Source organism: Dendrobates tinctorius, unplaced genomic scaffold (assembly GCF_039654945.1).
Source record: "Dendrobates tinctorius isolate UK_male_01 unplaced genomic scaffold, ASM3965494v1 ptg000003l, whole genome shotgun sequence".
In the NCBI taxonomy this organism is placed as follows: domain Eukaryota; kingdom Metazoa; phylum Chordata; class Amphibia; order Anura; family Dendrobatidae; genus Dendrobates; species Dendrobates tinctorius.
The window spans coordinates 75,862,481-75,882,803 of NW_027361671.1; the positions used below are offsets into that span (position 1 = coordinate 75,862,481).

The 20,323-nt window shown below is 45.8% G+C and overlaps 1 protein-coding gene across 1 annotated transcript in view; it reads left to right on the forward strand.

Annotated features, from left to right (window-relative positions):
• The first annotated feature begins 1,332 nt into the window (after positions 1-1,332).
• PHAX (phosphorylated adaptor for RNA export) overlaps positions 1,333-20,323 on the forward strand; it is a 46,562-nt gene continuing 27,571 nt past the window's right edge. The window contains exon 1 of the mRNA XM_073557241.1: positions 1,333-1,556. Within this exon, the coding sequence (XP_073413342.1) occupies positions 1,437-1,556 (120 nt within the window). The 5' untranslated portion in view covers positions 1,333-1,436. The remainder of the gene's footprint in view (positions 1,557-20,323) is intronic.

Genomic DNA, 20,323 nt, shown 5'->3' on the forward strand with positions numbered 1-20,323 from the left:
CAGCTGGAGAAAGGATCATATCCCCGCTGTTAAAGTGAAATGAATATTCACGCTTCCCCACGCCCCTATGGCCGTGAATACCATTTCTTTTTAATAGCGGGCGTTAGCCGCAGGCTGCAGCTAAGGCCTCTTTCACACTTCAGTTTTTTGTGTCAGTTAAAATCCGCCAAAAAGGCGGAAAAGCGGATCCGTTCCTAACTGAAGTGAACGGATGGCACAGGATCCGTTTTGAGACGGATCCGCAGAATTTTAAAGGAACCGCTGGCGAGAGAGAGAAAATTTTTTTCGTCCGCCAGAAAGGATTTCAGGGTTAATTTTCTCCCTGACTTCCTTTCTCCGGGCATGCGCAATTGAAAATGCGGATCTAACAACAAAAAAAAACGTTGCATGGTCCATCCAAGCATGCCGGCGGACAAAAAAAATTTGGCAGATGCTCAAAAAAAAAGGATCCAACGGATGGCCATCCGTCAAGATCCGCCAGTAATGCAACTCAATGAGTAAAAAAACGGATCTACAAAAAAAAAAAAAGGCGGATCCGTTATTTTTCTAAACCTGGTGGATTTTGACTGGTGGTCAAAAACGGAAGTGTGAAAGAGGCCTAACACTGCCCGCATGTAACGCCCCACCACATACACACACGCTGGCACACGTGTACTACCTTATATTATACCCGGATAGCAGCCTGTTTTACCAATCGTTGCGACACTGCCCATCACTAAACGAGACATGATGTGCTTGATTAGATTCAGATTTGGGGAATGGGCATTCTAATCCACAGCATCAATGCCTTCATCATGCAGGAACTGCTGACACATTTCAACCAGGAGGCCGTGAATCATCATGCATCAGAAGGAACCCGGAGCACAGTACACTGCACCTGGTCTCACAGTGGGTCTGAAGAGCTCCCCCCAGATCCTAATGGCAGTCATGGTACCTCTGGCTAGCATATGGATGGTGATCAATTTTGTGTCATAACTAGACAGGTTGATTTGAAATACAAAACCCTACTGTAATATTATTCCTGCACCCCAATATACTCCTCACTGCTGTCACTGCACGTTCTGTCATGACCTGACCAGAATGAAGTCTATGAGGAACTCCTGGAATCCCCTCCATTCTAGTGTTGTCAGTGCTGACGCTGAGCCGTCTACACTGGAGCTGTTCCTGTGAGGACCCCGCTCCAGCACTGACCGGTCTACACAGTGGAGGCTCCGCTGAGCCCCTCACTACAGACACCATTGTCGCCGCCGCATCAGTGAACCGTCTTGAGTGGAGGTGCTGGAAGGCGGGCACCTCACAGGAGCATATACCCGCTCCATACACAGCCGTGGGGGTTCCCCGCTCTTCTCTGGCAGATCTCCCGCCTTTTTCTCTTCCGGAAGTGCGCGTTCCCCGCCTTGCTACAGTGTGACGTTTTTCCGCCTTAGCCGAGTGTCATGGCGCAGGAGAGCACCAGGGGAATGATGGAGGATGAAGAGCTAGAAGACGGAGAGCTCAGTGGCGGCTCTGACACCGACATGAAGGTGTCCAAACACGTAGAGAAGGCTGCAGGGCTGGTAAGTTCCGGAGCCGGGAGGTGATATCCGGCGGAGCTGCATGTATGCGTATAGCACAGCGCTGTCCTCTGCGGCGGAGCGTGCTGGGACCTGTAGTGCAGCAGCGTACGGGATTGGGATCTGGTTTTACACTGCTCAACTGTAATTACTGGAGCGGCCCAAGGCGACCAATCAGATCATTTGTTTCCTTCTGTATTTTGCGCTCGTCCAATGAGGTGACAGATGTGGTTGCTATGGGCAGTTACTGCTCTGCCTGCAGTAGTGTGAGGAAACTTGTCTTGTCAGCGCGCTGCCTGTGTGTGTAGCTATATATACCCGGCCCCCCACCTGTCTGCACATACAGCACATGGCCATATACCCAGCCCCCCACCTGTCTGCACATACAGCACATGGCCATATACCCGGCCCCCCACCTGTCTGCACATACAGCACATGGCCATATACCCGGCCCCCCACCTGTCTGCACATACAGCACATGTCCATATACCCGGCCCCCCACCTGTCTGCACATACAGCACATGTCCATATACCCGGCCCCCCCGCCTGTCTGCACATACAGCACATGTCCATATACCCGCCCCCCCCGCCTGTCTGCACATACAGCACATGTCCATATACCCGCCCCCCCCGCCTGTCTGCACATACAGCACATGTCCATATAGCTGGCCCCCCCACCTGTCTGCACATACAGCACATGTCCATATACCCGGCGCCCCCCCCACCTGTCTGCACATACAGCACATGTCCATATACCCGGCCCCCCCCCCACCTGTCTGCACATACAGCACATGTCCATATACCCGGCCCCCCCCCACCTGTCTGCACATACAGCACATGTCCATATACCCGGCCCCCCCCCACCTGTCTGCACATACAGCACATGTCCATATACCCGGCCCCCCCCACCTGTCTGCACATACAGCACATGTCCATATACCCGGCCCCCCCCGCCTGTCTGCACATACAGCACATGTCCATATAGCTGGCCCCCCCCCACCTGTCTGCACATACAGCACATGTCCATATAGCTGGCCCCCCCCCCACCTGTCTGCACATACAGCACATGTCCATATACCCGCCCCCCCGCCTGTCTGCACATACAGCACATGTCCATATACCCGGCCCCCCCGCCTGTCTGCACATACAGCACATGTCCATTTACCCGGCCCCCCCGCCTGTCTGCACATACAGCACATGTCCATATACCCGGCCCCCCCCCGCCTGTCTGCACATACAGCACATGTCCATATACCCGCCCCCCCCGCCTTTCTGCACATACCAGGGCTGTGGAGTCGGAGTCGGTGGTCATTTTGGTGGAGTTGGAGTCGGTATAAAATGGACCGACTCCTAAAATATATAATAAATTGGGTACAGTAATTCAATGCAGGATGTGCTGAATATTTTTTCATATGAGTTTGGGAAAGTTATGAAATGTCCTATAAATGGCTGTTATATTCCTGATCTAAGGCTACATTCACACACAGCGTTTTTCCTGTGTTTTTTGAGGATACGTTTTTCAGCTGCAAAAGCAGATCATCTTTTTAAAAAACTGCATCACCTGAAAGGCTTTTGAGCTCATAGATAATGTTTTCAATAGCAAAAGCAGATTAGAAATCTGCTCTATCTATCCATTTATCCATATCTGTCTATCCATATCGTATCTGTACCAAAAAGAATGAAAACCGGGTAGTAAACCAATATATATTCTGTTCTATCTAAATATCTTGATTATTGGATCATAAAAATGATTAAATGTCTGAGGTTCACATTGTACTACAATAAATTTTTCACTTAAATATAAGCAATATGTGTGGGAGTTGGAGTCAGTGTAAGGGAAATTGAGGAGTCTGAGTCGCAGGTTTGGCTTACCGACTCCACAGCCCTGGCACATACAGCACATGTCGATATACCCGGCCCCCCCGCCTGTCTGCATATACAGCACATGTCCATATACCCGCCCCCCCCCCCCCCCCCCGCCTGTCTGCACATGCAGCACATGTCCATATACCCGCCAACCCCCCCCCTCCCGCCTGTCTGCACATACAGCACATGTCCATATACCCGGCCCCCCCACCTGTCTGCACATACAGCACATGGCCATATACCCGGCCCCCCACCTGTCTGCACATACAGCACATGGCCATATACCCGGCCCCCCACCTGTCTGCACATACAGCACATGTCCATATACCCGGCCCCCCACCTGTCTGCACATACAGCACATGTCCATATACCCGGCCCCCCCGCCTGTCTGCACATACAGCACATGTCCATATACCCGCCCCCCCCGCCTGTCTGCACATACAGCACATGTCCATATACCCGCCCCCCCCGCCTGTCTGCACATACAGCACATGTCCATATAGCTGGCCCCCCCACCTGTCTGCACATACAGCACATGTCCATATACCCGGCGCCCCCCCCACCTGTCTGCACATACAGCACATGTCCATATACCCGGCGCCCCCCCCACCTGTCTGCACATACAGCACATGTCCATATACCCGGCCCCCCCCCACCTGTCTGCACATACAGCACATGTCCATATACCCGGCCCCCCCCCACCTGTCTGCACATACAGCACATGTCCATATACCCGGCCCCCCCCACCTGTCTGCACATACAGCACATGTCCATATACCCGGCCCCCCCCGCCTGTCTGCACATACAGCACATGTCCATATAGCTGGCCCCCCCCCACCTGTCTGCACATACAGCACATGTCCATATAGCTGGCCCCCCCCCCACCTGTCTGCACATACAGCACATGTCCATATACCCGCCCCCCCGCCTGTCTGCACATACAGCACATGTCCATATACCCGGCCCCCCCGCCTGTCTGCACATACAGCACATGTCCATTTACCCGGCCCCCCCGCCTGTCTGCACATACAGCACATGTCCATATACCCGGCCCCCCCCCGCCTGTCTGCACATACAGCACATGTCCATATACCCGCCCCCCCCGCCTTTCTGCACATACCAGGGCTGTGGAGTCGGAGTCGGTGGTCATTTTGGTGGAGTTGGAGTCGGTATAAAATGGACCGACTCCTAAAATATATAATAAATTGGGTACAGTAATTCAATGCAGGATGTGCTGAATATTTTTTCATATGAGTTTGGGAAAGTTATGAAATGTCCTATAAATGGCTGTTATATTCCTGATCTAAGGCTACATTCACACACAGCGTTTTTCCTGTGTTTTTTGAGGATACGTTTTTCAGCTGCAAAAGCAGATCATCTTTTTAAAAAACTGCATCACCTGAAAGGCTTTTGAGCTCATAGATAATGTTTTCAATAGCAAAAGCAGATTAGAAATCTGCTCTATCTATCCATTTATCCATATCTGTCTATCCATATCGTATCTGTACCAAAAAGAATGAAAACCGGGTAGTAAACCAATATATATTCTGTTCTATCTAAATATCTTGATTATTGGATCATAAAAATGATTAAATGTCTGAGGTTCACATTGTACTACAATAAATTTTTCACTTAAATATAAGCAATATGTGTGGGAGTTGGAGTCAGTGTAAGGGAAATTGAGGAGTCTGAGTCGCAGGTTTGGCTTACCGACTCCACAGCCCTGGCACATACAGCACATGTCGATATACCCGGCCCCCCCGCCTGTCTGCATATACAGCACATGTCCATATACCCGCCCCCCCCCCCCCCGCCTGTCTGCACATGCAGCACATGTCCATATACCCGCCAACCCCCCCCCTCCCGCCTGTCTGCACATACAGCACATGTCCATATACCCGGCCCCCCCACCTGTCTGCACATGCAGCACATGTCCATATACCCGCCCCCCCCCCCCCCCCCCCCCCCGCCTGTCTGCACATACAGCACATGTCCAATTACCCGGCCCCCCGCCTGTCTGTACATGTCCATATACCCGGCCCCCCCCGCCTGTCTGCACATACAGCACATGTCCATATACCCGCCCCCCCCCCCCGCCTGTCTGCACATACAGCACTTGTCGATATAACTGGCCCCCCGACTGTCTGCACATACAGCTCATGTCCATATACCCGGCCCCCCCCGCCTGTCTGCACATACAGCTCATGTCCATATACCCGGCCCCCCCGCCTGTCTGCACATACAGCACATGTCGATATACCTGGCCCCCCCCGCCTGTCTGCACATACAGCACATGTCGATATACCTGGCCCCCCCCGCCTGTCTGCACATACAGCACATGTCGATATACCCGGCCCCCCGCCTGTCTGCACATACAGCACATGTCCATATACCCGGCCCCCCCCGCCTGTCTGCACATACAGCACATGTCGATATACCCGGCCCCCCCCCGCCTGTCTGCACATACAGCACATGTCGATATACCCGGCCCCCCCCGCCTGTCTGCACATACAGCACATGTCGATATACCCGGCCCCCCGCCTGTCTGCACATACAGCACATGTCCATATACCCGGCCCCCCCGCCTGTCTGCACATACAGCACGTGTCCATATAACCGGCCCCCCCCCCCCCGCCTGTCTGCACATACCAGGGCTGTGGAGTCGGAGTCGGTGGTCATTTTGGTGGAGTCGGAGTTGGAGTCGGTATAAAATGGACCGACTCCTAAAATATATAATAAATTGGGTACAGTAATTCAATGCAGGATGTGCTGAATATTTTTTCATAGGAGTTTGGGAAAGTTATGAAATGTCCTATAAATGGCTGTTATATTCCTGATCTAAGGCTACATTCACACACAGCGTTTTTCCTGTGTTTTTTGAGGATACGTTTTTCAGCTGCAAAAGCAGATCATCTTTTTAAAAAACTGCATCACCTGAAAGGCTTTTGAGCTCATAGATAATGTTTTCAATAGCAAAAGCAGATTAGAAATCTGCTCTATCTATCCATTTATCCATATCTGTCTATCCATATCGTATCTGTACCAAAAAGAATGAAAACCGGGTAGTAAACCAATATATATTCTGTTCTATCTAAATATCTTGATTATTGGATCATAAAAATGATTAAATGTCTGAGGTTCACATTGTACTACAATAAATTTTTCACTTAAATATAAGCAATATGTGTGGGAGTCGGTGTAAGGGAAATTGAGGAGTCTGAGTCGCAGGTTTGGCTTACCGACTCCACAGCCCTGGCACATACAGCACATGTCGATATACCCGGCCCCCCCCGCCTGTCTGCATATACAGCACATGTCCATATACCCGCCCCCCCGCCTGTCTGCACATACAGCACATGTCCATATACCCGGCCCCCCCGCCTGTCTGCACATACAGCACATGTCCATATACCCCCCCCCCCCGCCTGTCTGCACATACAGCACATGTCCATATACCCGCCCCCCCCCCCCCCCTGCCTGTCTGCACATACAGCACACGTACAATTACCCGGCCCCCCGCCTGTCTGTACATGTCCATATACCCGGCCCCCCGCCTGTCTGCACATACAGCACATGTCCATATACCCGGCCCCCCCCGCCTGTCTGCACATACAGCACATGTCGATATACCCGGCCCCCCGCCTGTCTGCACATACAGCACATGTCCATATACCCGGCCCCCCCCGCCTGTCTGCACATACAGCACATGTCGATATACCTGGCCCCCCGCCTGTCTGCACATACAGCACATGTCCATATACCCGGCCCCCCGCCTGTCTGCACATACAGCACATGTCCATATACCCGGCCCCCCGCCTGTCTGCACATACAGCACATGTCCATATACCCGACCCCCGCCTGTCTGCACAAACAGCACATGTCCATATACCCGGCCCCCCCCGCCTGTCTGCATATACAGCACATGTCCATATACCCGGCCCCCCCCGCCTGTCTGCATATACAGCACATGTCCATATACCCGGCCCCCCGCCTGTTTGCACATACAGCACATGTCCATATACCCGGCCCCCCGCCTGTCTGCACATACAGCACATGTCCATATATCCGCCCCCCCCCCCCCGTCTGCACATACATCTCATGTCCATATACCCAGCCCCCCGCCTGTCTGTACATACAGTACATGTCCATATACTCGGCCCCCCGCCTGTCTGCACATACAGCACATGTCCATATACCCGGCCCCCCGCCTGTCTGCACATACAGCACATGTCCATATACCCGGCCCCCCGCCTGTCTGAACATACAGTACAGTACATGTCCATATACCCGGCACCCCGCCTGTCTGTACATACAGCTCATGTCCATATACCCGGCCCCCCCGCCTGTCTGTACATACAGCTCATGTCCATATACCCGGCCCCCCCGCCTGTCTGCACATACAGCTCATGTCCATATACCCGGCCCCTTGCCTGTCTGCACATACAGCTCATGTCCATATACCCGGCCCCCCCCGCCTGTCTGCACATACAGCTCATGTCCATATACCCGGCCCCCCCCGCCTGTCTGCACATACAGCTCATGTCCATATACCCGGCCCCCCCGCCTGTCTGCACATACAGCTCATGTCCATATACCCGACCCCCCCCGCCTGTCTGCACATACAGCTCATGTCCATATACCCGACCCCCCCCGCCTGTCTGCACATACAGCTCATGTCCATATATCCTGGCCCCCCGCCTGTCTGCACATACAGCTCATGTCCATATATCCTGGCCCCCCGCCTGTCTGCACATACAGCTCATGTCCATATATCCGGTCTACCCGCCTGTCTGCACATACAGCACATTTCCATATACCCGGCCCCCCGCCTGTCTGCACATACAGCACTTGAACAAATATCCAGCCCCTCTGGCAAAAATTAAGACCCCTGTACAGTTTTATAATAATCAGCTTCTCTACATGTCTGATAGCTATTCCATTCCAATGTCAGTTGAATTCCAACCAGGGTACACCTCATTCTACTTAACGTGCTTGTGGTAAGGTGATCACCTGAACCCAAACTTGTTTAAGAAGGAAAGTATAAAAAAAACAGGACTGTGGAGTCAGTAAGCCACACCTGCGACTCCGACTCCTCAATTTCCCTCACACCGACTCAGACTCCCACACATATTGCTTATATTTAAGTGAAAAATGTATTGTAGTACAATGTGAACTTCAGACACTTAATCATTTTTATGATACAATAATCAAGATATTTAGAACATAATATATATTTATTGGAATACAACTTTAGAACACAAAACTGTAATAAATTGTAAATATGTAATACACTATGTAATATCGAATATATATATATATATATATATATATATATATATATATATATATATATTCACTATGTAATAAACTATGTAAGTGGCAAAAAACAGTTTTCAACAAAAACATACTAAATAATATTTGTGCAGTCTATGAATTTGTTCTACGAAATAGAATTGCCTCCATCAGATCCTCCTTAATAGGTGACCTCAAATCTGACCTAATAATTTTAAGGCCAGAGAACAACCTCTCTACACGAACTTGGGTTGGAGGTAAAGCCGTAACCACATGAGCAACATCTCTAACAATTTCTTGGTATAAAGGAATTGCCTCATGCACAGTCAGTTTTGATGAACGGTTGAATTTTTCTATTTCTTTGAGAGCAAGTGAAACATTTTGCTGAAATATGGTTAATCTGCTTGCTATAGGAGACGAGTGAAATCTTTTTCCTTGCGGCAACGCTTTGACTGCTCCATGTCATCCAAATACTTGTCAAAGTCAAACTCCTCATCTAATGAGGATGAAGATATGGCAGCAAGTAGCACTGTCAGGACCCAAGTCCTCTTGCGCCTGGCAGTCCTCCTGTAGGCCACTCATCCTAGCTGCTACCTCAGTCAGAGCTTCTTTTCCTTTAGTAAGCTGTTGATCATCAAGCAGTATACGATGACTTGGGTCCACATAAACAGCTGCCAGAAAAATTTTATTTTCCAATAGCTGTGTCTCTCTCCGTTTCATTGAAGCAGAAATGCCATCTGCGATTAAACGTCCTCTTTGGGACAGGCAAAATAGCAAGTTCTTCCACTCCCTTATGAAAATGCCAGGAGTTAAATCCTCAGCTTGTAATTTTTTAGTCACGGTAAATGGGTGGTTAAGCAATTCCTTAAATTCAGCCACCTGTGTCCATTGATCTTCATTTAGGGTTACCTCAGGGTTCGCCATATCTTTAAGAAACTGTTTAAGTTCAAGCAATCGCTCAATCATTAACTAAGTACTGCCCCTCCTAGTGGCTTGATCGACAATTGCCCCTTTCCCAGCACGTCTCTTCAAGATGGAATCAATTTTAGGGGTTCTGGCGGCAATAGAAAATTTCCTCACTTTTCCAATCAGATTTCCAGCATGTCACTCTTGCAGACTATCTCTTATTGCCAGCTGCAGCGTGTGCACAACACAGCGCATGTGATGAATATGAAAGTGTTTTGAAGCAACTTCAACAAGATCATCTATTTCTACAGTATAATTTTGCTGTTCTTCTGTTGTAATATCTGTTTGTTCCTCAGTTATATGAACAGCACTGTGGCCTTCCATCTCAAACATACTGAATCCTAAATTTTCTTCTAGCTGTTGTTCATTACTCTTATTCATCAGTTTAATTGTACTTATGATGTTTGAAGCATTGTCCGTTACAATAGCAAGAACCTGTTCTTTTTTGAGTTCGTAATCTTGCAGGACTTTTTCCACTAAGGCCTGGAGAAACTGGCTGCTGTGATGAGCTTTAGTATCTTTTACTGCCAGTGTCTTGGTAACAATTTCTTTGTTGCCACAAACATATCGAACAGTGATGGCAAAATAGTTCACTCTGTGACGTGTGCAGGCATCCATTTTAAGAAACATGAAGCGTATTTTGAGAGTCTTTTTAAGATCTTCCTTTTGTTTAAGGGCTTCTTCAATCACTAATTTTCTAATTTCTCTTTCCAGAGAAACCCCAAGTTTGCGGGCCATTTCTTCATTAAGAGCTGTAAAAGCTGGTCGTGCAAATAATAATGGTAGACCGTCCTTTTACAACAAGCTGTATGAGCTGACTTTTAAACATATCTGCTGTCATTGTTACAGTAACTTTTGTCACTTACAAAATATCTTGTTAATGATGTTTGAGATGCTCTTTCCTCCTCCTTTGCCTGGCAGGAAGTGCTGGGCGCGGGTTTCTTGGTGCTGCTGTTAACTTTCTCAGTCACAGCTTTGAAACCTTCTGGGTGGAAACGTTGTAAATGTCTTTTTAGATTGGAAGCTCTTGTAGGAGCATTTTTATCACTGCCTGAGTATGCACTGATTTTGGTATCATAGCATTTGTTTTCCTCTGGGTCACTTGTCATACATTGACACACAAAATATTTTTCATCTTGAGTCACTGCGATATGCTCAAATACAGCTGACTTCATGGGGAGCTTCTTAGACATTTTGTAATCCTATAAATTCACTCTCAAAATAATTTTGTCCTATAAAATAAAATGTATATTGTAATTCCAGCAAGAACAGGGAACCATGTACAGTGGGGAAAATAAGAATTTGATACACTGACAACTTTGCAAGTTTTCACACCTACAAAAAATGGAGAGGTCTGCAATTGTACACTTCACCTGTGAGACACGGACTAAAAAAATCCAGAAAATCACATTGTATGATTTAAATATGCATTTTATTGCATGAAATACTGTATATACTCGAGTATAAGCCAACCCGAGTATAAGCTGACCCCCCTAATTTTGCCGCAAAAAACTAGGCAAACTTATTGACTCGTGTATAAGCCGAGGGTCCACAGTATGTGGCCCCAGTTATGCTGCACAGTGAGTGGCCCCAGTTATGCTGCACAGTGAGTGGCCCCAGTTATGCTGCACAGTGAGTGGCCCCAGTTATGCTGCACAGTGAGTGGCCCCAGTTATGCTGCACAGTGAGTGGCCCCAGTTATGCTGCACAGTGAGTGGCCCCAGTTATGCTGCACAGTGAGTGGCCCCAGTTATGCTGCACAGTGAGTGGCCCCAGTTATGCTGCACAGTGAGTGGCCCCAGGTATGCTGCACAGTGAGTGGCCCCAGGTATGCTGCACAGTGAGTGGCCCCAGGTATGCTGCACAGTGAGTGGCCCCAGGTATGCTGCACAGTGAGTGGCCCCAGGTATGCTGCACAGTGAGTGGCCCCAGGTATGCTGCACAGTGAGTGGCCCCATCATGTTGCTGCTGCCGCTGCCTCCCTTCCAAAAAAAAAACAAAAACTGTATACTCACCTCCGTCGCTGCTCCCTGCTCATCAGCGTTGCGCTCTGCAGTGACTGTGCAGGCAGAGAGCGCGATAGCGCCCTCTGACGTGATTGTCACTGCAGAGGATGCAAGACAGCAGAGCCCAGGGACAGGTGAATATGCCTCCCCCCCCCCCCCCCGTATTCACCCGGTCCTGGCGCTTATCTCTGCAGCTCCCCTGCTTGTTCCATGTTGTGGGCGCTGCTCTCTTCCTGGTTCAGCTGTCATGTGGTAGCCGCTCATTAAATATGCGCATATTTAATGAGCTGGTACCATTTGACAGCTGAAGCAGGAAGAGAGCAGCGCCGACAACATGGAACAAGCAGGGGAGCTGTAGAGAAGGGTGAGTATGATCTCTGACACCCCCGCTCCCCCTCCCCCGTTAATTTCTCCCCCCCCCCCCCCCCCCCAGTATATGACTTGTGTATAAGCCGAGAGGGGGACTTTCAGCCCAAAAAAATGGGCTGAAAATCTCGGCTTATACACGAGCATATACGGTACGTATTTGATAAAATAGAAAAACAGAACTTAATATTTGGTACAGAAACCTTTGTTTGCAATAACAGAGGTCAGACATTTCCTGTAGATTCTGTTTCTCTCAGTTGAAGTGTACATATGATTAAAAATTTCAGACCTCTCCATTCTTTGTAGGTGAGAATCGACAGTGTATCAAATACATACTTTCCCCCACTGTATAATTTTAGATAGAAATAAAACAAACTTTATATTTGTCATCTGTACTATTGATTTATGCAAAGTTTGTAAAATATGTTATTAGATAGCTTTACTTTGAATTTCCAAGGCTTTTCTTATTACGGTACAGCTCACTAAATGCTTCCCAGTCTATGAAGAGGGGAGGAGGGAGGAAGTTTGTTGTGTATCATACTCCAGGAACAAAGAAATTGATAACAGAGCTAATAACTTGATGTTTTGGCTTCTATACCTATACAAGTCCTCATCAATCCTGTTGCTGTATTTTCCCTGTATTTTGTATAAAAGCTAGCTTCCCAAAAGTATATGAGCTCAAAGAAAAAACAAACAAGCATCAAGCATACAGAGAGAACATACAGTATACTGGACTATTGATTCATGCACAGTTTATTGAAAGTTTAAATATGCTTTAAGAAGTAATTACCTTAATCTTGTTATCCTGTTCATTCTTCGGAGATAAGTGCCTTCCTTCTTTGAGTGTTTACATTGTACCCTTGTCTGTAGAGGAGGAGCTTCACTGATGCTGGAGTGCAGCACTGACAAATCAGCTGCTGCACACCCCACACTTGAAAATAAAGCCTGCACCTTAAGAAGATGTGGTGAATGCAGTCTATTTATTCCAACTATCAATTGATGTTGATGTGTAACTGAAGACGAGCAATGCCTGTCCTGGGCGTCCTTTTGGGCAGCTATGAGGTGTACCTGACTGGTGCTAAAAAAAAAAAAAAAAGTAGTGTTAGTCTGTGTGCTATCTGGCTTTCATTCTTTTTGGTACAGATAAGATATGGATAAATGGATGGATAGAGCAGATTTCTAATCTGCTTTTGCTATTGAAAACATTATCTATGAGCTCAAAAACCTTTCAGGTGATGCGGTTTTTTAAAAAGCTGATCTGCTTTTGCAGCTGAAAAAATATCCTCAAACGCAGCAAAAATGCTGTGTGTGAACGTAGCCTTAGATCAGGAATAGAACAGCCATTTATAGGACATTTCATAACTTTCCCAAATTCCTATGAAAAAATATTCAGCACATTCTGCATTGAACTACTGTACCCAATTTATTATATAGTTTAGGAGTCGGTCCATTTTATACCGACTCCGGCTCCACAGCCCAGTAAAAAACCCTGCTGTGGTGTTCACAATCCTCTTGCAATAAGACAAGCTGGATGGCAAATCAAGTGCTAGGAATATCCCAAAAAGTAATAGGAATGGAAAAATAACTTTTAACCATGCCAAAGGAGTTGAAAAGAAAAGTCTTGAGTGAGGAAAAGAAGGGCTCAATTCTGACTTTACTAGCAGAGGGATGCAGTGAGCATCATGTTGCCTCCATCCTTAAAATTTCTAAGACGGCAGTCCATTACAAGGTCAAGCAGCAGACATTGGGGAGAACAAAGCTACAGATCGGCAGAAGGCGAAAATGACTCTTCACTGCCCGGTATGACTCATCTTATTCGAATATCACTCGGCAACCGCAGGATGACATCAAGTGACCTACAAAAGGAATGGCAAATGGCAGCTGGGGTGAAGTGAACGGCAAAAACAGTTCGTAACAGGCTCGTAGAGGCAGAGCTCAAGTCATGTAAGCTAGAAAAAAGCCTTTCATCAATGAGAAGCAAAGGAGAGCCAGGCTGAAGTTTACCAAAGATCCTAAGGATTGGACCATAGAGGACGGAAGTAAGGTAATCTTCTCTGATGAGTCTAATTTTCGGCTTTGCCCAACACCTGTCGCCTGATGGTTAGACGGAGGCCTGGAGAGGTGTACAAGCCACAGTGTCTTGCACGCACTGTGAAATTTGGTGGAGGATCAGTGATGATCTGGGGATGCTTCAGCAAGGCTGGAATTGGGCAGGTTAATCTTTGTGAAGGACGTATGAATCAAGCCGCATACAAGGTTATCCTGGAAAAACAGATTCCTTCTGCTCAGGCAATGTTCCCCAACTCTGAGGAGTGTTTTTTTTACAGCAGGACAATGCGCCATGGCGCACACATCTAGGCCAATAAATGTGTGGATGAAGGACCACCTCATCAAATCCCTGTCATGGCCAGCCCAATCTCCAGACCTGAACCCCATTGAAAACCTCTGGAATGTAATCACGAGGAAGATGGATAGTCACAAGCCATAAAACAAAGAACTGCTTAAAGTTTTGTACCAGGAGTGGCATACGGTCACCCAGAAGCAGTGTGAAAGACTGGTGGAAAGCATGCCAAGACGCATGAAAGCCAGGGCTGTGGAGTCGGTAAGCCACAGTTGCGACTTCGACTCCTGGATTTTATCAGGCTCCGACTCCTGCTCCGACTCCTTCATAAATGGCCAATTCATAACAACAAATTTACTGTTGTAAAATATTAAACATCGTGCTTATTCAGTTTCTCACCATCATATAAGTAATCAGACCACTTAGAGCAAAAACTACATTTATTAGAATACAATTAGAATATAGCAAATAACTTTTATAAACTTTTCTAAACTGTAAGTAAATATGCAATAAACACTTTTATGCAGTTAATAAGAAGAAATCTATAAATTTGTCCTCAGAAAAAGTATTGCCTCTGTCAGATCCTCCTTCATGGATGCCCTCAAATCTGATCTATTATTTTGAGAGCAGAGAACAACCTCTCTACACTAACTTGTGTTGGTGGCAAAGCAGTAACCACTCGGGCAACATCTCTGACAATGTCAGGATACCGAGGAATCGCTTGTTGCACTGTTATTTTTGATGAACGGTCAAATTTCTCAATTTCTTTTAGTGCACATGAAAAATTCTGCTGAAATGTACTGGCTGTGTTCCTTGATGGGGATGACTCTTCTATGCGGGAACGCTTTGCACGGTCCTTGTGATCCAAATATTTTTCGAAATTAAATTCTTCATCAGTTGATGATGAGGGTGAAGATGTGGCAGGACGACCAAATTCTTCTTGTTCCTCCTGACTGTTCTGCAACCCTTTCATCCTTACTGCTATTTCAAACAGAGCTTCTTTTCCTTTATTTAGCTGTTGATCATCTAGAAGAATCCGATGCATTGGGCCTACATAAACAGCTGCCAAAAGAATGTTATTTTGTAATAGTAGCTCTCTCCGTTTCATTGATGTAGCAATGCCACTTGCAATTAACCCTCCTCTTTGGGACAGGCGAAACATCAGGTTCTTCCACTCCTTTAAGAAAATACCTGGAGTTAAGTCCTCTGCTTGTAATTTTTTAGTCACTGTAAATGGGTGCTCTAGCAATTTTTCCAGCTCAGTCACCTGATTCCACTGACTTTCATTTAGTGTCAGTTGAGGGTTAGCCATGTCTACAAGAAAGGTTTTCAGTTCAACCAAGCGCTGAATCATTAAGTACTGCCCCATCGTGTGGTTTGATTAATAATTGCCCCTTTTCCAACACGTCTCTTCAAAATTGAGTCAACTTTAGGGGTTCTGGCAGCAGTAGCCAATTTTCTCACCTTGCCAATCAGTGCAGCAGCATGTCCTTCTTGCAGACTGTTTCTTATAGCCAGCTGTAGCGTATGCACAACACAGCGCATGTGATGAATGAAAGAACATATTGACACAGTTTCAACAAGATCATCTAAACTATCATGTTGCTGTTCATCTGAAGCAACTTCAGTTTGCTCCTCAGTTACAATACTGTGTTCCTCTATTTCAAACATTTCTGTGTCTGTGGACCCAGAATGTTCTAGCTGCTGGTCACCATCATTACTCTCATTCATTAGCTTAATAGTACTTATATTTGAAGCATTGTCAGTTACGACAGAAAGAACTTGCTCTTTTTTAAGTTCATAGTCTTGCAGAACCTTTTCCACCAAGACCTGGAGAAACTCACTGGTGTGATGAGCTTTGGTGTCTTTTACTGCCAATGTCTTGGTAACTATTTCATTTTTGTCACAAACAAATCGGACATTGATGGCAAAATAGTTCACTCTGTGACGTGTGCAGGCATCCATTTTAAGAAACAGAAAGCGTCCCTTGAGAGTTTTTTTAAGTTCTTCCTTTTGTTTAAAAGCTTCTTCGATTACTAATTTTCTAATACTCTCTCTCCAGAGAAACACCAAGCTTGCAGGCCATTTCCCCATTCAGACACATAAAAGCTGGTCGTGAAAATAATGAAATAGGCACACTATCCTTTACAACAAGCTCTATGATCTGTTTTTTAAATGTATCTACTGTCATTGTCACAGTAACTTTGTCACTGACAATATATCTTGCAACTGATGGCTGCAAAGTTCTCTGCTCCTTTGTTTGGCTGGAAGAGCTGGGCACTGGTTCATTGGTTTGGATGCAGTCTTTCTCATCCACTGCTTTCAGTACTTCTGGATGAAAGCGCTGTAAATGTCTCTTTAGATTAGAAGCTCTGGTAGGAGCATTTTTATCTTTGCCCGAATATGCACTCATCTTGGCTTCACAGCATTTGCTTTCGTCTGGATCATTTGTCATACACTGACAGACATAATGTTTTCTATCTTGAGTGATGGTGAAATGTTCAAATACAGCTGATTTAATGTGATGCTTCTTTGACATTCTCAGGTTTTTAATTCTGCATTCACAATCCAAATGACAATTGTTTTTCCTAAAAACAATTGTACAAAATTATTGCCAGGTCGTACAACTGATATAGTGGTCAGTAATACTGTTATTATTCCTCATGTACTCACAGTTAACTGATGCAAAGTTTGTTGAAAGGATAATACTTCTTACAGTCTTCCTCTTCTGAGTAGCAGGCAGCTGTGAGATGCTTGGAAGACGCACACCTAGTATGATCTAGTCTAGAGGAGGAGCTTTACTACTAAGAATTTGCAACACATTTTCACTTTCAGTTTCATACTTTGTAAGTAGGGGGGTTGGGGCAGCATGAGGTTAACCAAGTATAAGATTAGATAAGGGCAGTGGAGAACAGTGACACACAAGAAGTAAGAAATGTCTCTATCTCCAGCAGAACTGCTTATCACTGTTGTTCATAGTTTGATAGAACATATATATTTGAGTAACATTTATAAAATTCATATGAAAGTTCAATTATGAAATATTAATACATTTTTTTTTAAAGCTGGAGTCGGTACATTTCTTCCGACTCCAACCAAAACTAACTCCGACTCCACGACTCTGACTCCACAGCCCTGATGAAAGCTGTGATTAAAAATCATGGCTATTCCACAAAATATTGATTTCTGAACTCTTCCGGAGTTAAAACATTAGTATTGTTGTTTCTAAATGATTATGAACTTGTTTTCTTAGCATTATTTGAGGTCTGCAAGCACTGCATTTATTTTATTTTGACCATTTGTCATTTTTTGAAAATAAATACAAAATTTAGTGCTTGGAAATTCGAAGCCATATTGTCTGTAATTTATAGAATAAAAGCAATTTACATTTGACTCAAAAATATACCTATAAAGAGAAAAATCAGATAAACTGAAAATTTTGCGGTGGTCTCTTAACTTTTGCCAGAGATGGGGGGGGTGTGTGTGTGTGTGTACACTGTGTTCCAAATTATTATGCAAAAAATATTTCCTCATATTTTCTCAATTACCTATATGAATTGCAGTCATTGTTATTTTCCAGTCATCTAATATTCTAGTATAATTGCAATGTTTTTGAACAAACTGCCTATGAAAACAGTAAATTTTTAAAAATAAGAAACACTCAAAATGCATGTTCCAAATGATTATGCACAGCAGAGTTTTCAACCTTTTTATTTTAAACAAAAAAAGGTCAATTGTGAAATTATAAGCATTATCAGCTTATTACAAAACGAAATCAAACAGTTTTCAAGTCAGAACTTTATTCTAGGTGATGTTACATTTGCACATAGGACCCCTTGTTCGAAAGAAGCTTCTGAACTCTCTCGTCCATTGAATTTGTCAGTTTTTGGATGGTTCGTGCTTCAATTGTTTTGCATGTGGACAGAATATCCTCCCAGAGCTGTTGCTTAGATGTGAACTGCCTCCCGCCATCATAGACACTCCTTTTGATGATACTCCAGAGTTTCTCAATGGGGTTGAGGTCAGGGGAAGATGGTGGCCACACCATAAGTTTGTCCTCCCATAGCAGCCAGAGATGCAGATGTGTTATTTGCAGCATGAGACGGTGCATTATCATGCATGAAAATGATCTTGCTGCGGAAAGCACGGTTCTTCCTCTTGAACCATGGCAGGAAGTGCTGTTTTAGAAACTCCACATAGATTATGGAGTTCATCTTTACCCCTTCAGGGATCCTAAAGGGGCCGACAATCTCTCTCCCATGATTCCAGCCCAAAACATTACTCCCACCTCCTCCTTGTTGGTGCCTTAGCTGTGTTTTCATGGGGTGTCCATCAACCAGCCATCCTCCACTCCATCTATCTGGACCATCGAGCGTTGCACCGGCACTCATCGGTGAACAAAACAGTTTGGAAGTCAGTCTTCATGTATCGTTTGGCCCACTGGAGCCGTTTCTGCTTGTGTGCAGTGGATAGAGGTGGTCGACAGGATGGCTTACGCACAGCTGCAAACCTCTGAAGGACCCTGCATCTTGTTGTTCGGGGGACGTTGGAGGCACCAGCAGCTTCAAAAACTTATGCTGCTATGACAAGGCATTTTTGCAGCTGCTCTTTTAACCTGACGCAATTGCCTGTTGGAAAGAGTCCTCAATTTTTCCTTATCAGCACGCACACGTGTGTGCTGGGAATCGGCTACATACTTCTTGATTGTGCGATGATCACGATGAAGTGTCTTGGCAATGTTGATTGTAATCATGCCTTGACCTAAATACTCCACAATTTGTTGCTTCTCAGCAGCCGACACATCCTTTTTTCTTTCCCATTTTGGCAAAAAATGTAGGCTGCTTAATAATGTGGAACAGCCTTCTTAAGTAGTCTTGCCTTTATTTGGACACACCTGCCAAACTAATTTGCACAGGTATATGCAATTGCTTTCAGTGATATAAAGAGCCCTGACACACATCACCATCAGTTAGTTTAAATGACAAACAAAAAAATTCTAACCTTATCACTCCTAAACTCTTTTTGCATAATAATTTGGAGCACAGTGTATATATGTGTGTATGTATACATATATCCAGCCCCATGCCTTACTGCACATACAGCACATGTCCACAAAGTGTCTTGTGTGTATATATTTATATCAGGTCTGTGTACACTGTATGTAAGTATACAGAATGATACAGCTGTATACAGTGTGGTAACGAGTTGTATGCTCTCGGCTCCTTCATGCATTGTGCTGCTCCTCACAGCAGTGTAATATGGAGGAAACTCCACACCAGACCCAACTTGAGAAATAGCATTTTTTCTGCTCAGTGACTGTTTACCAGTGGATACCCATGCCCTCAATACCCCAAGACTTATTGGGAGTAGTTTCCCGATAGCTTGACAGCTAGAGATTGTATGTGGAAGCTATCACGCCGTGTCCACCATACATCAGACCTTGACATCCTTCTGAACACCCCATTAAGGCTTGGTTCATAGTATGTTATTGCAGTCCATTTAACGTATTGCGTTACACCGCGGCATAACGCGATGTAACGCAATCCGTTAACGCTGCCATTCACTTCCACTAACGAGCGCATCACTAACGCATGCCATAATCGGCATGCGCTAGCGATGTGCCGTCATTCTGTGACAGACCCTCTGATGCGGTACGAGGATCCGTCGCTGCTAGCGCAGATGAAGCATCTGCACTAGCGGTATAGCATAATGCGATCGCGTTATGCTATAGCGTTAACGCAGTCCATTAATGCCATGCGTTGAATTGACTGCATTAACGCAGTATGAACCTGGACTTACTAGTCACAGGGTTTGTTGCGGTTCTTGTTTTCCTGACAGGCTGAAGCTAGTATACGAATTTCATCTGTTGTATAACTGACACAATGGGCCCGATTCCTCATTTGCAAAATATTGCAGTCACTTTTTGTTCTTTG